Source organism: Oncorhynchus gorbuscha, linkage group LG09 (genome assembly GCF_021184085.1).
Source record: "Oncorhynchus gorbuscha isolate QuinsamMale2020 ecotype Even-year linkage group LG09, OgorEven_v1.0, whole genome shotgun sequence".
NCBI classification, from domain to species: domain Eukaryota; kingdom Metazoa; phylum Chordata; class Actinopteri; order Salmoniformes; family Salmonidae; genus Oncorhynchus; species Oncorhynchus gorbuscha.
The window spans coordinates 78,591,090-78,608,244 of record NC_060181.1 but is presented as its reverse complement, the minus strand read 5'-3'; the positions used below and the strand labels follow the sequence as shown (position 1 = coordinate 78,608,244).

General features: G+C 46.7%; 1 protein-coding gene across 1 annotated transcript in view; it reads right to left on the bottom strand.

The window, feature by feature from the left end:
* Positions 1 to 8,766: 8,766 nt before the first annotated feature.
* The window catches only part of LOC124044121 (immunoglobulin superfamily member 3-like), a 184,496-nt gene continuing 176,107 nt past the window's right edge, over positions 8,767 to 17,155 (bottom strand). The window contains exons 7-9 of the mRNA XM_046363592.1: positions 16,033 to 16,443; positions 11,288 to 11,737; positions 8,767 to 9,331 (exon numbers count right to left, since the gene is read on the bottom strand). Of these exons, the coding sequence (XP_046219548.1) occupies positions 9,081 to 9,331; positions 11,288 to 11,737; positions 16,033 to 16,443 (1,112 nt within the window). The 3' untranslated portion in view covers positions 8,767 to 9,080. The remainder of the gene's footprint in view (positions 9,332 to 11,287; positions 11,738 to 16,032; positions 16,444 to 17,155) is intronic.

Genomic DNA, 17,155 nt, shown 5'->3' with positions numbered 1-17,155 from the left:
AGTGAATGAGTGAGTGAGAGAAACAAAGAGAGCAATAGAGGGAGAGAGCGAGATGAGAGAAAAATATCCCCAACTGAGCACCATTTCTTTGTCTCCACCAGAGTTGTGAAAGAGCACATTGACAACAGCATCAACAATGTCATCAGTGAGCCTCCCGGGTGGCACAGTGGTCTAGGGCACTGCATCGCAGTGCTAGCTGTGCCACCAGAGAATCTGGGTTTGAGCCCAGGCTCTGTCGCATCCAGCCGCGACCGGGAGGTTCATGGGGTGACACACTATTGGCCTAGTGTCGTCTGGTTTAGGGAGGGTTTGGCCGGTTGTCTCATCACGCACTAGCGACTCCTGTGGCGGGCCGGGCGCATTGTGTGCTAACCAGGTCGCCAGGTGCACGGTGTTTCCTCCGACACATTGGTGAGGCTGGATGTGCAGTGCGGCTTGGTTGGGTTGTGTTTCGGAGGAAGCATGGCTTTCGACCTTCGTCTCTCCCGTACGGTTGTAGCAATAAGACAAGATGACTACTAACAATTGGATACCACGAAAAGGGAGTACTTTTTTTTCAACAACAAAAAAACCCAATGTCATCAGTGATGCCACTATCAGCGGCACACCATCAGTGTGTGTGACAGATAGGAGATCGTTTCCCATAGAGCCTGCCCTACAGGGGGACCCAGGTACCACTGGGCCCACGATATGATCCACTAACCCTGCATGCATCAAGTTGACACCAAGGAATATAAATTCTGCTGTAGTAAATGTTATTTTTGCTCTGTGTCACTGTGAGTTATGGAGAGGGTGATAGGATTTGGTCTGGCCCCCACTGGTCATGGTGTGTGAGTGTGTGTGGAAATGGGAAAGTTTGTGAGTGTGTGTTTGGAATATTAAGGGCTTATTAATGGTGTGGTCTGAGCAACAGTGGACACATGTGTGTGTTAGATAGAGGGAGAGAGAGTGTGTGTCAGAATGAGTTATGAAGGGTGTGATGTGATTTGCTGAGGCCGTCAGAAAGAGGCTGCTTAGCCAAGGTGAGACCTGGGAGCACCATTTATCCCTGTGACAGGCTGACACACACACTGATGCCATTTTGACCCTCCTGGCCATGTGGTATAAAGGCAGAAACGGATTCACATTTTGCCAAAGGGTCACAAGAGCAGCATCTTACACTCACTCAGTATCCCAGAACATCATGGGTATTAACCCTCACTACAGAGCTGAAGAAACAAACTATGTAATGGAAGGATCAGATATAGTAGCTTGGGCTGCATACAGAATAATTCCTTTAATCAAAATAAATACAAAAACTAAGAGTATCTTTGTATTAGAGAAATAGTCTGTCAGGAGGTTCATAGAAAGAAACATGGAAGGGTCAGGAGTAATGTCAACACTGAAGGTTGCACTTAACATGTTTTTATTGCAATAAACTGACAGAATAGCAAAGTGCCTTTCTAATGACAGCTATGGTTACTATTCAATAGAATATAATGTCACATCTCAATATATTGACACCCTTGATAAAGATAAAATACCTATATTGTATCATCAAAATGGAACATTTTATTTCATACTAATACATTTGCTCAGAGAAGGATTGTTTAACAAGTTTAAAAAACTCTAAAAATGACACGTGAAAATGTTTGCCACCCCTCAAGCTTCTTATATACTATTTAAAATTAGAATAAATGTATCTGCATTAACAGTCTACTTTTTAAAGTTAATCTCAGTTTTAAGGAACTGTATGGTGGCCTTCCGTGGCTTCCTGTTTCACTGGGGTATAAAATGAGGTAACACACATGTAAAATTCCATTGTCTTCCATCACCCTGGGTAAAGGCAGAGAACTCATGAATGGAGACAAATGGTTTTAGACTCATAAATCAGGCAATGGGTACAAATAAACGAACAAACAAAAAAATATACCGCTATTAATACCAGTTACCGCTGTTAAAGCAAAAATGAACAAACTTTAAATCAACTGGAACACTACTAAACTTGCCTGATAGAGGACCCAAGTGTATCTTATCCCCACGCACAGTGAGAGATGATTCAGGAGGAAAATCAAGGTCCGCAGTTGAAGAATTAAAGAACTTGGTCGGGGTTATCAAGTCTCCAAATCTACAATTAGACAACAAAAAAAAGCCTCCATTGAGAGCAACCAACATATGTGAATGCTTTGTCTGAATAATGGCATTGGCACTTGGATTGGAACTGTGAGCTATGGTCAGTTGAAGCACAGCAGTGGTGGGTTTGGCCTCGTATGAAGGATGGATAAGCAGAAAAGAACCTAATACCTACCGTAAATGATGGTGATGGACCTTTGATGTTATGGTGCTATTTTGCTTCCACTGGTCCTGGGGCCCTTGTTAAGGTCAACTTTATCATGAACTCTGCCAAATACCAGGACATTTTAGCCAAGACAAGAACCCCAAGGGCACAGTTATCCTCGCCAGGGGAGGGTGCACAAAGTATTGTAAAGAAAAGGTAGTACTTGTTAAACAAAAATCTGAGCAACTGTATTAGTATAAAATAATATCATTAAAATAAATAAATAAAGCATACAATGTAGCTCATTATTTGTATTTATTTTATAAAGTATATTGCTAATCTTTATCAAGGGTGTCAATCATTTGGGATGTGACTATATATATACAAAATGAAAATCTACAAAAACATGTCATACAACAAAAAACACAAGCATTTAAAAAAGCTATGGCCTTCCTTTTAATTTCAGTGCACTATTTCTCATAGATAAAAAAAATGAACAGAAAAATACATCACTGGAGAAAAGCAGCACTGGCTGAACTGAACACATCACCAAAAGTTCTTTTACAGCTAAATCTGTAGCCAGCACACAGCCACTACATGCAGCCCTCGTAACACAGCTACAACACCGTCAGAACGTCTGGATAACGTTGAGGAGGCGTCTATGAATGTTGATTACTACAAAAACACCATTCAGAGTACAACTGTACAGCTTCAATCACGGTGGCACTGTGACATCACACACCAACCCTCCACTTCGTGGTTCAGAGTCAGAGATCCTGGGATTGTCAAATTCCTTTATGACGGAATTGTGGCAAAACCAATTCAAAAGTGAAGTTTAAGATGGAGGGTCCACCTCTGATGTTGGACCAGGTACTGGGTTCAGGCCAGGGTCATGTGAAGTTGCCTTGAACTACTCTTTCAACTGGCATCTAACTCAGTGATGCATAGATCTAGCCTAGAGTCGACAATATGGTAACAATGTGCAGCTGACCTAACTAGGTATCCTAGTTCTAAACACCCATACACGGCCTTTCTATGCCCAGCAACAGCCCCAAAACATCACTGCTCTAGAGGAGATCTGCATGGAGGAATGGGACAAAATACCAGCAACAGTGTGTGAAAACCTTGTGAAGACTTACAGAAAACATTTGACCTCTGTCATTGCCAACAAAGGGTATATAATAAAGTATTGTTATTGACCAAATACTTATTTTCCACCATAATTTGCAAATTCATTAATAAAAAATCCTACAATGTGATTTTCTGGATTTTTTCCTCATTTTGTCTGTCATAGTTGAAGTGTAACTATGATGAAAATTACAGGCCTCTCTCATCTTTTTAAGTGGGAGAACTTGCACAATTGGTGGCTGACTAAATACTTTTTTGCCCCACTGTACCTCAAGTATGGAAAATGTGGGCAAGATATCCAGAAAAACAAAATGCATACTGTATGCATCTGGTGGACATCGTGTGTAACACCTCGATCACACCTTACAGCATCATTGCATGTTGGTACACCAGAAGTACATTCATTTGCAATGGAACGCTGTGTTTGCCTTGCAGCATTGCATTGCAGTGCATTCAGTGTTGTGCATACTTTGGATAAATCGAACATATGCATCAAACTGAATGCGTAGACAGCTTGACAGAAACGGTAGCAGAAGGTGAACGTTGATCTTTGTTGTATACACATCCAGATGATGCTGCGTACTATTTTGCGCAATGACACCGTAGGTGCAAGTGCTAGAAAAAAAGGTAATTGCAAGGAATGTCCAGAATGTTTTTCTGTCTTTTTTAAACTGTTCTTAAGTCCGTTAAGAACAAATTCTTATTTACAATGACGGCCTACCCAGGCCAAACCCTCCCCAGACAACGCTGGGCCAATTGTGCGCCGCCCTACGGGACTCCCGATCACGGCCGGTTGTGATACAGCCCGGGATCAAACCAGGGTCTGTAGTGACGCCTCTAGCACTGAGTTGTAGTGCTAGACCGCTGCGCCACTCGGGAGCTCTCTTTCATTATGCTTTTGAAGACAGTTGGGTCTGTATTGTCTGCTTGATTTACAGCAGGGTCTCTTTAGATTTAACAGAGAAAGCATCAAGGTAATGTGTTCATGTTTTCACATGTTTTTGTGCATACAGTGCGCGAGTCTACAGTGCGCAATTGTGTAGGATAGAGTATTGTGCAACACCCAACTCTATTCATGTTCATTATTCTGGATATAATGACAACAAATGACATAGCCAAGTGAGCTTATTGACAATACGATCTGGTAATGAAATAACAGGACTAATACATTTTGGTTTCCATGTTACACCTGCAATTTTAAGTAATAGCCTACTTGAATTTGAAGTTCAGAAATTAAAGTACTGGAATAGGCCTGCCTACCTTGAAAATCAGTTTGGCTCTTGAAAAGTTATTGTAATTATTATAGCCAATTTATAAGATCTCCTGGTCCCTTATAATGATCTATGATTTAATTATTTTTTTGTTGTGAGATATCAGTTTTTGTGAGAGAGAGGCCACTTTTGTTAGTTTCCTACAGCTTCATTTGATGGGTGTTGCACTACTCTGTTGTGGTAATTATGCGGAAAACAACATCTAATGTTGGCTACAACTTGGCTTTCCATACAATTCCTTCCATTAAAAAAGAAACTTGTTTTTTTGGTCACTTTCTCATGATAAAAACAGCGATGGGGAGATTCAAATGGAGAGATTAATGCTACCGCTATTCATGGCCTTATTATGTGAACCTGCGTCGGCCACATAGACTACAGAGACACGGCCATGCAACCCATCTATTTAGTCAGGAAATGTACATATTCTCTCATATTCTAGAATGTAATAATAACTTGAATATGTTTGATCTTCCCTTTTGACACCTGGTGCATGCTTTTTGGGTGTTTATATATTAGGCCTTATATGTACATTATACAGTTGTATAACATTGAGATCCTTAAAAATTACAATTAAGTGCTTAAAAAAGTATCTGAAAGTCCTTGAATTTGAATTGCCATGCTTTTAAACAGTCATGTTGTTGTATAGGGCCAATTTGCTTTTATTCACGTCTATTCCTCTAAGTACACATGTGGAACTGCCTGAACATAATTTTGATCACAATGTCACACATTGTCCCCATTATTTATAGAAAACCCACATACACTTTGAATGCACTGTCCGATAGCTGTCAGCCGACAGGCGTGATGAGGGCTTCAACCATCTCAGGATTTGAATGCACTGTCCGATAGCTGTCAGCCGACAGGCGTGATGAGGGTTTCAACCATCTCAGGATTTGAATGCACTGTCCGATAGCTGTCAGCCGACAGGCGTGATGAGGGCTTCAACCATCTCAGGATTTGAATGCACTGTCCGATAGCTGTCAGCCGACAGGCGTGATGAGGGCTTCAACCATCTCAGGATTTGAATGCACTGTCCGATAGCTGTCAGCCGACAGGCGTGATGAGGGCTTCAACCATCTCAGGATTTGAATGCACTGTCCGATAGCTGTCAGCCGACAGGCGTGATGAGGGCTTCAACCATCTCAGGATTTGAATGCACTGTCCGATAGCTGTCAGCCGACAGGCGTGATGAGGGCTTCAACCATCTCAGGATTTGAATGCACTGTCCGATAGCTGTCAGCCGACAGGCGTGATGAGGGCTTCAACCATCTCAGGATTTGAATGGCAAATAAAAATAAAGTTAAAAAAACTCCCTCATAAACCTACAGTTGAAAGTAACTTCCACTTCTATAGATTTGAATGGCAAATAAAAATAAAGTTAAAAAAACTCCCTCATAAACCTACAGTTGAAAGTAACTTCCACTTCTATAGATCCGTCTGACACTTGGCACAGGAAGTGGAGGGCTTGGCATTGTTCTGTTACACAAACACAACGCTCAAGAGTTCAAAGGTTACAAAACAGCAAAATGCCTCCTGCAATATTGTCATGCAATATACATTTTGACACGATTGAGAAGAGAATGACGAGAGCTTTCAGTCGGTCTGGCAGTGAAAGGGTTATTTTACGGAACAGGAATGTCACACTTCCATACTTTGGGAATGTGACACAGATTCTCAACCCTTCTGCCATGTGCACTGCTGGTCAGGGGGAACCAGACAGCATGCTCCCCACCCAGTCCACAGTCCAAGAGAGGACGGTTTCCATCCAGTCCACTCCAGAGTCTATGGCCATTTGTCTAATGCATTCCTATGGAGCTCACACATCCTAACTAGGTGCCACGGTACACTTCAATAAATAAACAAGATGAGAAAAAGCTTCAAGTGGATCCATTGTGTGACTCTTGCTGTTAATCTACTGTATATACTAATATAGTGAAGCAGCTAGGTTTCCAATACAGGTATAGAGCAGTTAGTTAGTTCATTAATACAGTGTTGGCACTGGCCCATTCATGACAATCTTCAATGTGATGCCACTGAGCGTGCAGAACAAATCTAGCATTTCTATATCTACGACATTTCGGTGCCTGTTACTATGGACACACAGCAAAAGGGTTATCATGATTTTGTATCTGTGTGGTGCGGTTGCCTGGCAACACAAGTAGAAGAGCAGTTCTTGGAGAATTTCAAAACAAAAAGAAAATGTACATAAACTATGCAAAACAGTATAAAATAAAACATCTAAATGAAAGGTTCAAAATCTAAATAAAATTGCCCACTTGAAATTAATTTGAATGGTTTGTTGGTATTGTTAATCTGATGTTTTTGGGGGATGTTTCTCTCTCTCTCTGTGTGTGTGTGTGTGTGTGTGTGTGTGTGTGTGTGTGTGTGTGTGTGTGTGTGTGTGTGTGTGTGTGTGTGTGTGTGTGTGTGTGTGTGTGTGTGTGTGTGTGTGTGTGTGTGTGTGTGTGTGTGTGTGTGTGTGTGTGTGTGTGTGGTAAGCTGCATGTACTTCTACACCCCTCTAGTGATGATATGCGTTGTGTCTTACCGCCCCTCTACAGGAATTTCTGAGAGCTGAACAGCTTGTTTCCATTAATTAAAGTCTATAGCAGACAACGTTTAAAATGGCAGAAAATTTCATTTCAGTCAATAATTTCCACTGTGTCAACACATTTATGCCAAAAACGGCTCAACTGGTTTAACATAAGCGTAAAAATCTCACTTTATGCCTACAAGGCCCATAATCCTCCAGCAGGGGGTCGGTAGCCATATTTACAGAGTGCCTCAGAGCCAATCGGCTTTGCTCACCCGCTTTAAACTTCACACACTTGTTGCAGAGGGAAGAGTGTAATAAGAAGGTATTGGCACTAAAATATCCTTCATGTCAAAAGTATGCCCTCAGCATGACAGAGAAGTTCATTTATCCTCCTCCCTTCTCTCTCTCTTTCTTTCCCTCCCACATTCCCTCATTCTCTCTCTGTTTGGAGAGGAGGAGCAGTGCATTCACACTGATGCCTGGTGTCTGGCAGTGTTCAATGGGTTGGCCAGGTCTGTCTCTGTCTGCCAACGCAAACACACTGAGGAAACAGATGGGTGAACACACACACTCTCACACATTGTCTCACACACACAGTCCACTTCCAAGCCACAGGGATTGTCTTTGTGTTTTAGTGTTTCTGTGGCATTCCAGTCCACAGCTCTGGAGTCAGTGGGAGGAGGGCCTTCACTAAGGTAACTAATGTATAAGGCCAAGCAGTAACTGCTCTGAGATCAGTGCTAAGTCCACTGAGCACAGAGAGAGACATTTCTTATCATCCTCACCAGGTCCACAGTACAAAACAGTACAGTATGCACCTATACTATAGGATCCTTGACTTGTCATTCCCCTGTTTTCAGATTGTTCCATTCTAGAGTGATCTTCACATCTTTTGAAAAACAGACCACTGTTTCTGAGAAATAAAAATAATAAAGTATAGCTATGAAATCCGGTTTTCCACTGGACAGGGAGAAAAGAGAAGGAGAGAGAAAGGGAAAAAAAGAGAGCAAGAGATAAACACTCATACTTCCAAACCACACACACGTCCTGCATACACACACGTGTCCTGCATACACACACGTCCTGCATACACACACGTACTGCATACACACATGTCCTGCATACACACACGTCCTGCATACACACATGTCCTGCATACACACATGTCCTACATACACACATGTCCTGCATACACACATGTCCTGCATACACACATGTCCTGCATACACACACGTCCTGCATACACACACATGTCCTGCATACACACACATGTCCTGCATACACACACATGTCCTGCATACACACACACGTCCTGCATACACACACACGTCCTGCATACACACACACGTCCTGCATACACACACGTCCTGCATACACACACGTCCTGCATACACACACATCCTGCATACACACACATGTCCTGCATACACACACATGTCCTGCATACACACCCATGCCCTGCATACACACACATGTCCTGCATACACACACATGTCCTGCATACACACACGTCCTGCATACACACACGTCCTGCATACACACACGTCCTGCATACACACACATGTCCTGCATACACACACGTCCTGCACACACACACGTCCTGCATACACACATGTCCTGCATACACACATGTCCTGCATACACACGTCTGCACATTCCAAGCACACACACTTTTCCACATGCTCACACACCCACATGACAGAGCTGCTACAGGGTAACTCACAGACAGGCAGACAGGGGGGTGGGATTATACATGGATGGACGGATTGATTGACAGCTTGGACACAGAAGTGATTAGACAGGTGGAGGTCCGGAGTAGCCCCTCCCTGGCGTGGTATTAGTTGGGTCCGCGATGAGGACTATGGGATGAGGGCTATGGATCTGTCCCTTAGTCCACTGAGCCGGGGTGCAGGCTGAGGACGGGTGGGTCCAGGCAGGTGGGGGAGTAGCTGAGGTGGGGTTCTTTGATCCACAGTAAGGGGGCACCGTTCTTGCTCTCCTGGGATTTGCTGTGTCTGTGGCTCTTGTAGCGCACCAGGAGGACGGCGATGATGAGGATGCCGAAGATGGGGAACGGGTAGAAGAAGACAAAGTAGAAGAGAGAGTCGTTGGAACATATCACCGACTGCAGGGTGGAAACTGTGGGGAGAGAGAGAGATAGGGAGGGAGGGCAGAGAGAAGAGAGAGTCGTTGGAACATACCACCGATTGCAGGGTGGAAACTGTGGGGAGAGAGAGAGATAGGGAGGGAGGGCAGAGAGAAGAGAGAGTCGTTGGAACATACCACCGATTGCAGGGTGGAAACTGTGGGGAGAGAGAGAGATAGGGAGGGAGGGCAGAGAGAAGAGAGAGTCGTTGGAACATATCACCGACTGCAGGGTGGAAACTGTGGGGAGAGAGAGAGATAGGGAGGCAGGGCAGAGAGAAGAGAGAGTCGTTGGAACATATCACCGACTGCAGGGTGGAAACTGTGGGGAGAGAGAGAGATAGGGAGGGAGGGCAGAGAGAAGAGAGAAAGAGAGACAGGAACGGTGGGCGGAGAGAAGAGAGAACAAGAGAGCGAGATAGGGAGGGAGGGTGGAGAGGAGAGAGAAAGAGCGGAGAGAAGAGAGAACAAGAGAGCGAGAGAGAGAGAGAGAGAGAGAGAGAGAGAGAGAGAGAGAGAGAGAGAGAGAGAGAGAGGGGGGGGGGAAATAGGGAGAAGGGCAAGGTAGAGAGAACTGAAAATTGGATGGGAGTGTGATATGGATGAAAAGATGACATCAATGGAGAGCATTCCATTATGGTGTAGTTTGATGTTTGTTGACATGTTACTTTTAGCAGCCTACACAGTAGCTGTGACTGTGTAAGTACTACCTCAAACACCAGAATCATCAGTAAGATCAGCACAAGCCAATGATCTTATATTTGGTCTCTAGAATAATAATGATATAAATGGGAGGAGTTGGTTGGCCAGGGTTAAACACTTTGTGAGAAAAACACTTTGCAGCTGAAATGTCAACAACAATAATACGTCTCCATTCTATCGCTTTGCCTTTGTTTTTCTAGACCCAGGACATTGTCATTCTATCGCTTTGCCTTTGTTTTTCTAGACCCAGGACATTGTCATTCTATCGCTTTGCCTTTGTTTTTCTAGCCCCAGGACATTGTCATTCTATCGCTTTGCCTTTGTTTTTCTAGCCCCAGGACATTGTCATTCTATCGCTTTGCCTTTGTTTTTCTAGCCCCAGGACATTGTCATTCTATCGCTTTGCCTTTGTTTTTCTAGACCCAGGAAATTGTCATTCTATCGCTTTGCCTTTGTTTTTCTAGACCCAGGACATTGTCATTCTATCGCTTTGCCTTTGTTTTTCTAGACCCAGGACATTGTCATTCTATCGCTTTGCCTTTGTTTTTCTAGACCCAGGACATTGTCATTCTATCGCTTTGCCTTTGTTTTTCTAGACCCAGGACATTGTCATTCTATCGCTTTGCCTTTGTTTTTCTAGACCCAGGACATTGTCATTCTATCGCTTTGCCTTTGTTTTTCTAGACCCAGGACATTGTCATTCTATCGCTTTGCCTTTGTTTTTCTAGACCCAGGACATTGTCATTCTATCGCTTTGCCTTTGTTTTTCTAGACCCAGGACATTGTCATTCTATCGCTTTGCCTTTGTTTTTCTAGCCCCAGGACATTGTCATTCTATCGCTTTGCCTTTGTTTTTCTAGACCCAGGACATTGTCATTCTATCGCTTTGCCTTTGTTTTTCTAGACCCAGGACATTGTCATTCTATCGCTTTGCCTTTGTTTTTCTAGACCCAGGACATTGTCATTCTATCGCTTTGCCTTTGTTTTTCTAGACCCAGGACATTGTCATTCTATCGCTTTGCCTTTGTTTTTCTAGCCCCAGGACATTGTCATTCTATCGCTTTGCCTTTGTTTTTCTAGCCCCAGGACATTGTCATTCTATCGCTTTGCCTTTGTTTTTCTAGCCCCAGGACATTGTCATTCTATCGCTTTTCCTTTGTTTTTCTAGCCCTAGGACATTGTCATTCGCCATGTGGCACTATCTGTTTTATTCCTAAAAGCACTACAGAAATGTATTCATTGATTTACCCTGCTGGATCACGTTGACGATGGTGACATCAGAGATGTTGGTTGCCAGGCGATACCAGGCGTTGCGGGGGTTGAGCAGCCACTCCTCCACATGACAGTAGTAGCGCCCAGCGTCAGCGGGTCGCGCCCCCTGGATGGTCAGACTGTAGAGGTCAGAGGTCGTCCTCTCAAACTGCAGGCGTGAGTTAGGCCCCGCCTCCTCGATTGGGCTACAGTTCCCGTTCCCGAACACGGCGTCGTGTCCGATGGAGAACACACAGGCCCGGTTTCCCTCATCAACATCCCCCTGTTCTTCCTCCTCAGAGAGCATGGAGGAGCGCTCCACATACCAGGACACGGAGAAACGGGAGTCTCTGGAGGACTGGGAGGGAATGCTACAGCCCAACCGGATGGAACTGGACTGGGACACGGTGATATTAGACTCGGACTCCTCCACCTGTAACCGCACCTCTGTACAGAGGGGGGGGGGTGTAGAAGAAAATTACAATTTAAAGCCAAAATGATTGTCTTGCCTTGAAACAGAAAACATTACACTGAACGATAGATGCCGATGTGCTTCAAAACATTATGTACTTCAAAAATTCAATACACATAATTGACAGTAGATAGCAAAATCTCTTTCGCTGTCAATTTTACATTCCCAACTACCCCCAGATGCCCAATCCAAAATCCTTGAAAATTAGACGAACAGGGTTAGTGACCCCACCAGCTGTCTGTGGCCTTTCCAGTTCTTGGTTCCCCTCCAGGGCCGGGCCTGCCTCTTAGAGGCTTCTAGCCCAGGGGGAGAGTGTCTGTAAGGGATGGCTACACTCCTACAGGGCCTGCCTCTTAGAGGCTTCTAGCCCAGGGGGAGAGTGTCTGTAAGGGATGGCTACACTCCTACAGGGCCTGCCTCTTAGAGGCTACTAGCCCAGGGGAGAGTGTCTGTAAGGGATGGCTACACTCCTACAGGGCCTGCCTCTTAGAGGCTTCTAGCCCAGGGGGAGAGTGTCTGTAAGGGATGGCTACACTCCTACAGGGCCTGCCTCTTAGAGGCTTCTAGCCCAGGGGGAGAGTGCCTGTAAGGGATGGCTACACTCCTACAGGGCCTGCCTCTTAGAGGCTTCTAGCCCAGGGGGAGAGTGTCTGTAAGGGATGGCTACACTCCTACAGGGCCTGCCTCTTAGAGGCTTCTAGCCCAAGGGGAGAGTGTCTGTAAGGGATGGCTACACTCCTACAGGGCCTGCCTCTTAGAGGCTACTAGCCCAGGGGGAGAGTGTCTGTAAGGGATGGCTACACTCCTACAGGGCCTGCCTCTTAGAGGCTTCTAGCCCAGGGGGAGAGTGTCTGTAAGGGATGGCTACACTGCTACAGGGCCTGCCTCTTAGAGGCTTCTAGCCCAGGGGGAGAGTGTCTGTAAAGGATGGCTACACTCCTACAGGGCCTGCATCTTAGAGGCTACTAGGGCCTGCCTCTTAGAGGCCTGCCTCTTAGAGGCTACTAGCCCAGGGGGAGAGTGCCTGCAAGGGATGGCTACACTCCTACAGGGCCTGCCTCTTAGAGGCTTCTAGCCCAGGGGGAGAGTGTCTGTAGGCTACACTCCTACAGGGCCTGCCTCTTAGAGGCTACTAGCCCAGGGGGAGAGTGCCTGCAAGGGATGGCTACACTCCTACAGGGCCTGCCTCTTAGAGGCTTCTATCCCAGGGGGAGAGTGTCTGTAAGGGATGGCTACACTCCTACAGGGCCTGCCTCTTAGAGGCTACTAGCCCAGGGGGAGAGTGCCTGCAAGGGATGGCTACACTCCTACAGGGCCTGCCTCTTAGAGGCTTCTAGCCCAGGGGGAGAGTGTCTGTAAGGGATGGCTACACTCCTACAGGGCCTGCCTCTTAGAGGCTACTAGCCCAGGGGGAGAGTGCCTGCAAGGGATGGCTACACTCCTACAGGGCCTGCCTCTTAGAGGCTTCTAGCCCAGGGGGAGAGTGTCTGTAAGGGATGGCTACACTCCTACAGGGCCTGCCTCTTAGAAGCTTCAAGCCCAGGGGGAGAGTGTCTGTAAGGGATGGCTACACTCCTACAGGGCCTGCACACTGACCCAGTTACAACAAGTAAAAAAGAACTGAACTTACAAAGACTGATAGATCAGGCTGTTCACAGACTGTAATGTTTCCTCTGGTTAAAAGAGGAGAGGAAGCTGGCAGACAGACAGACAGAGAGACAAGGGGAGAACTTGCATCTCGATCTCATCTTATCTCCCTGTTCTTCTGACAGAGAACCATTTCCGTCTGACTTCCTGGGTGACTGCATTCTTTAGCACCTTAATGAGTCTCTCCTAACGGCCCCCTGGGAAATCAAGCCTGGAAGTTTGCCACCCACCTTTATATATTTATATTGCACATGTATAACTATATATGGAATAAGAGCTCCCTGATATGGTGTTTGATAATAATAACCCAATCCCCTGGTGAGCCTCGGGATCCCGAAAGGCACATCTTACCTCTGAGAAACACAGAGGTAAGATACAACAAAAAAAACATCAAAGTGATTCACTGATATACACACACAGGCAATCATGCATACACACACACAGTCACACACATGCACAAACACACACTTGGGTCGCTGTGAGTTGAAAGCGACAAACAGATATATGTATGTGTGTCAGTGTATGTGTGTGTGTGTGTGTGTGTGTGTGTGTGTGTGTGTGTGTGTGTGTGTGTGTGTGTGTGTGTGTGTGTGTGTGTGTGTGTGTGTGTGTGTGTGTGTGTGTGTGTGTGTGTGTGTGTGTGTGTGTGTGTGTGTGTTTTCAGCATTAATGTAATTGGGTGAGTAGTGTCCACTTTGCTGCTTAAATAAAAGATGAGCACTGTTGCTCCCTGCCCAGCTTCAGCCCTTCTGTCTGACCTTCATGTTGCAGTCGGGCAGATGCCACGGACACCCTGCACATTTCACCCTGCATTTATAATGCCCTGCTCACAGGACCCCTGGCAGAACAGATGCTTTCAGAGATGTTACGGGGAGGGGAGGGGTGGGGAAAGGGGGGTTACCCATGTTTGTTTGTAAACAGTCAAATAAAATAAAATAGTATTTGTCACATGCGCCGAATACAACGTGTGTAGACTTTGCCATGAAATGCTTGTTTATGAGCCCTTCCCACCAATGCAGATTACCATTACCAGATCAATGTGCAGGGGTACGAGGTATTTGAGCTCGATATGTACATGCAGGCAGAGTAATGTGACTAGGTATCAGGATAGATTATAGTATGAGGAAAATAAAGAATGGTGTCGCAGTAGCAAATGATAAGTGTAAAAAGTATGTGTGTTTGCTTTGTGTCAGTATGTAGGGCAGATAGTCCAGAGTGTGAGGGGAGGAGTTTGTGGGGCATGGGGTGTAGACAGTGGGAGGGGGACTTGGAGGTGTGTAGAGGACATGCTGGGGTCTGGGTTAGTGGGTTGGAGGTGAGTAGAGGACATGCTGGGGTCTGGGTTAGTGGGTTGGAGGTGAGTAGAGGACATGCTGGGGTCTGGGTTAGTGGGTTGGAGGTGTGTAGAGGACATAGTGGGGTCTGGGTTAGTGGGTTGGAGGTGTGTAGAGGACATAGTGGGGTCTGGGTTAGTGGGTTGGAGGTGAGTAGAGGACATGCTGGGGTCTGGGTTAGTGGGTTGGAGGTGAGTAGAGGACATGGTGGGGTTTGGGTTAGTGGTTTGGAGGTGAGTAGAGGACATAGTGGGGTCTGGGTTAGTGGGTTGGAGATGAGTAGAGGACAAGGTGGGTCAGGGTTAGTGGGTTGGAGGTGAGTAGAGGACATGGTGAGGTCTGGGTTAGTGGGTTGGAGATGAGTAGAGGACATAGTGGGGTCAGGGTTAGTGGGTTGGAGCTGAGTAGAGGACATGGTGGGGTCTGGGTTAGTGGGTTGGAGGTGAGTAGAGGACATAGTGGGGTCAGGGTTAGTGGGTTGGAGGTGAGTAGAGGACATGGTGGGGTCTGGTTAGTGGGTTGGAGATGAGTAGAGGACAAGGTGGGTCAGGGTTAGTGGGTTTGAGGTGAGTAGAGGACAAGGTGGGTCTGGGTATGTGGGTTGGAGGTGAGTAGAGGACATAGTGGGGTTTTGGGTTAGTGGGTTGGAGGTGAGTAGAGGACATGGTGGGGTCTGGGTTAGTGGGTTGGAGGTTTAGTAGAGGACATGCTGGGGTCTGGGTTAGTGGGTTGGAGGTGAGTAGAGGACATGGTGGGGTCAGGGTTAGTGGGTTGGAGGTGAGTGAGGGTGTGTGGGGTCGCAGTTCTGTTGGGGAGACAGAGGCATAACATTGATGGGCATTAGGGGTTGGAGGGGTGGACAGGTGGGTTATCCCCCTCGGCTCTACTGCCAGGCTATGCCCATCTGTGCCAGCTGGCACCAGAGACACAACGTCCGCTCTGCCACCTGAGCTCTGCCCAGGGCAGTTGATGTGGTCATCAGAGCGAGACGGTCTTGAGGACAGGGGGAGTGTAGAGAGGGGAGGGTTGTTAGGCACAACTGGTCACTGCTAGGAGGTGACTGAACCACATGGGCAAAGAACAGCTACCGTTAACCACAGAGAAAGACACAGAGATAGAGAGACAGTGACCGAGAGAGAGAGAGAGAGAGAGAGAGAGAGAGAGAGAGAGAGACTGGGCTCTTGCTATATCTTTTGGGAAGATATCTGTGTGTGAAGGCTGAGGAGTCCTGTGCCAGTTTGTACCAGCCTCCCTCCCCTGATCCCTCCTTCCCTTCTCTTTGTACTCACCTGGCTGTCTGACGAGGACCTGTGTGAAGCCTGAGGAGTCCCGTGCCAGTCTGTACCAGGCTCCGTCTGGATCTGTGAGCCACTCCTCCACCAGGCAGTAGTAAGTCCCAGAGTCGCTGCTCTCTGCCCTGTTCAGTGTCAGCGCATACAGCTGTGGCGACATCCTCTCTGCCTGCACCCGCCGCCTCAACCTCTCCTCGTCTGCGTACGCGCCATACTCAAATGCACCTGAGCGCTCAATCCTCAGCAGGAGCTCGTCGGCCTCGGCACCCGTCGCGCGGCGCACGTACCAAAGCATGGCATGCTGTGAGTCGGTGCTGGTCTGAGAGGCCACGGAGCAGTTGACGCGCACACGGCTGTCCTCCAGGTAGACCAGGGACTGGTTGGTCTTCTGCACACGCAACTTAGACACTGTGGAGAAAAGGGGAGAGAGGGACAGGTGGAGAGGAATGGAGGAGGAGGGGTAGGTAGAGGAGAGAGAGAAGTTATTTCAACAATAATTTCCCTATTTAAAGAAACAAGTGAATGCTGGTGACAGGTATACAATGCAATTTCTGTTTGACAGACGTGTCGAGGCTGTCTTCATTTCCTGCTGAACAGGAGAGGATATTAGTGTGTGGGCAGAGAACAGAGAGAGACAGAGAGACAGAGGGAGGGAGGGAGGGAGGGAGGGAGGGATGGAAGGAGGGAGGGAGGGAGGGAGGGAGGGAAAGGATGGCTGTCAGTGTACGACACAGCGAGGGAGGAAGAGAGGCCTTGAATAAGTTGAAGGGAGGAGTAGGGAAGATTCAGTTTAATAGTGAGAGGGGGAAAGATGGATATAGGGAGAGATAAAGGAATCCAGGCTTTGGGAGAAAGAGAAGAGATGGAGAGAGGGAGAGATGAAGGAATCCGGGCTGTGGGAGAAAGAGAAGAAGAGATGGAGAGATGAAGGAATCCGGGCTGTGGGAGAAAGAGAAGAAGAGATGGAGAGAGGGAGAGATGAAGGAATCCGGGCTGTGGGAGAAAGAGAAGAAGAGATGGAGAGAGGGAGAGATGAAGGAATCCGGGCTGTGGGAGAAAGAGAAGAGATGGAGAGAGGGAGAGATGAAAGAATCCGGGCTGTGGGAGAAAGAGAAGAGAT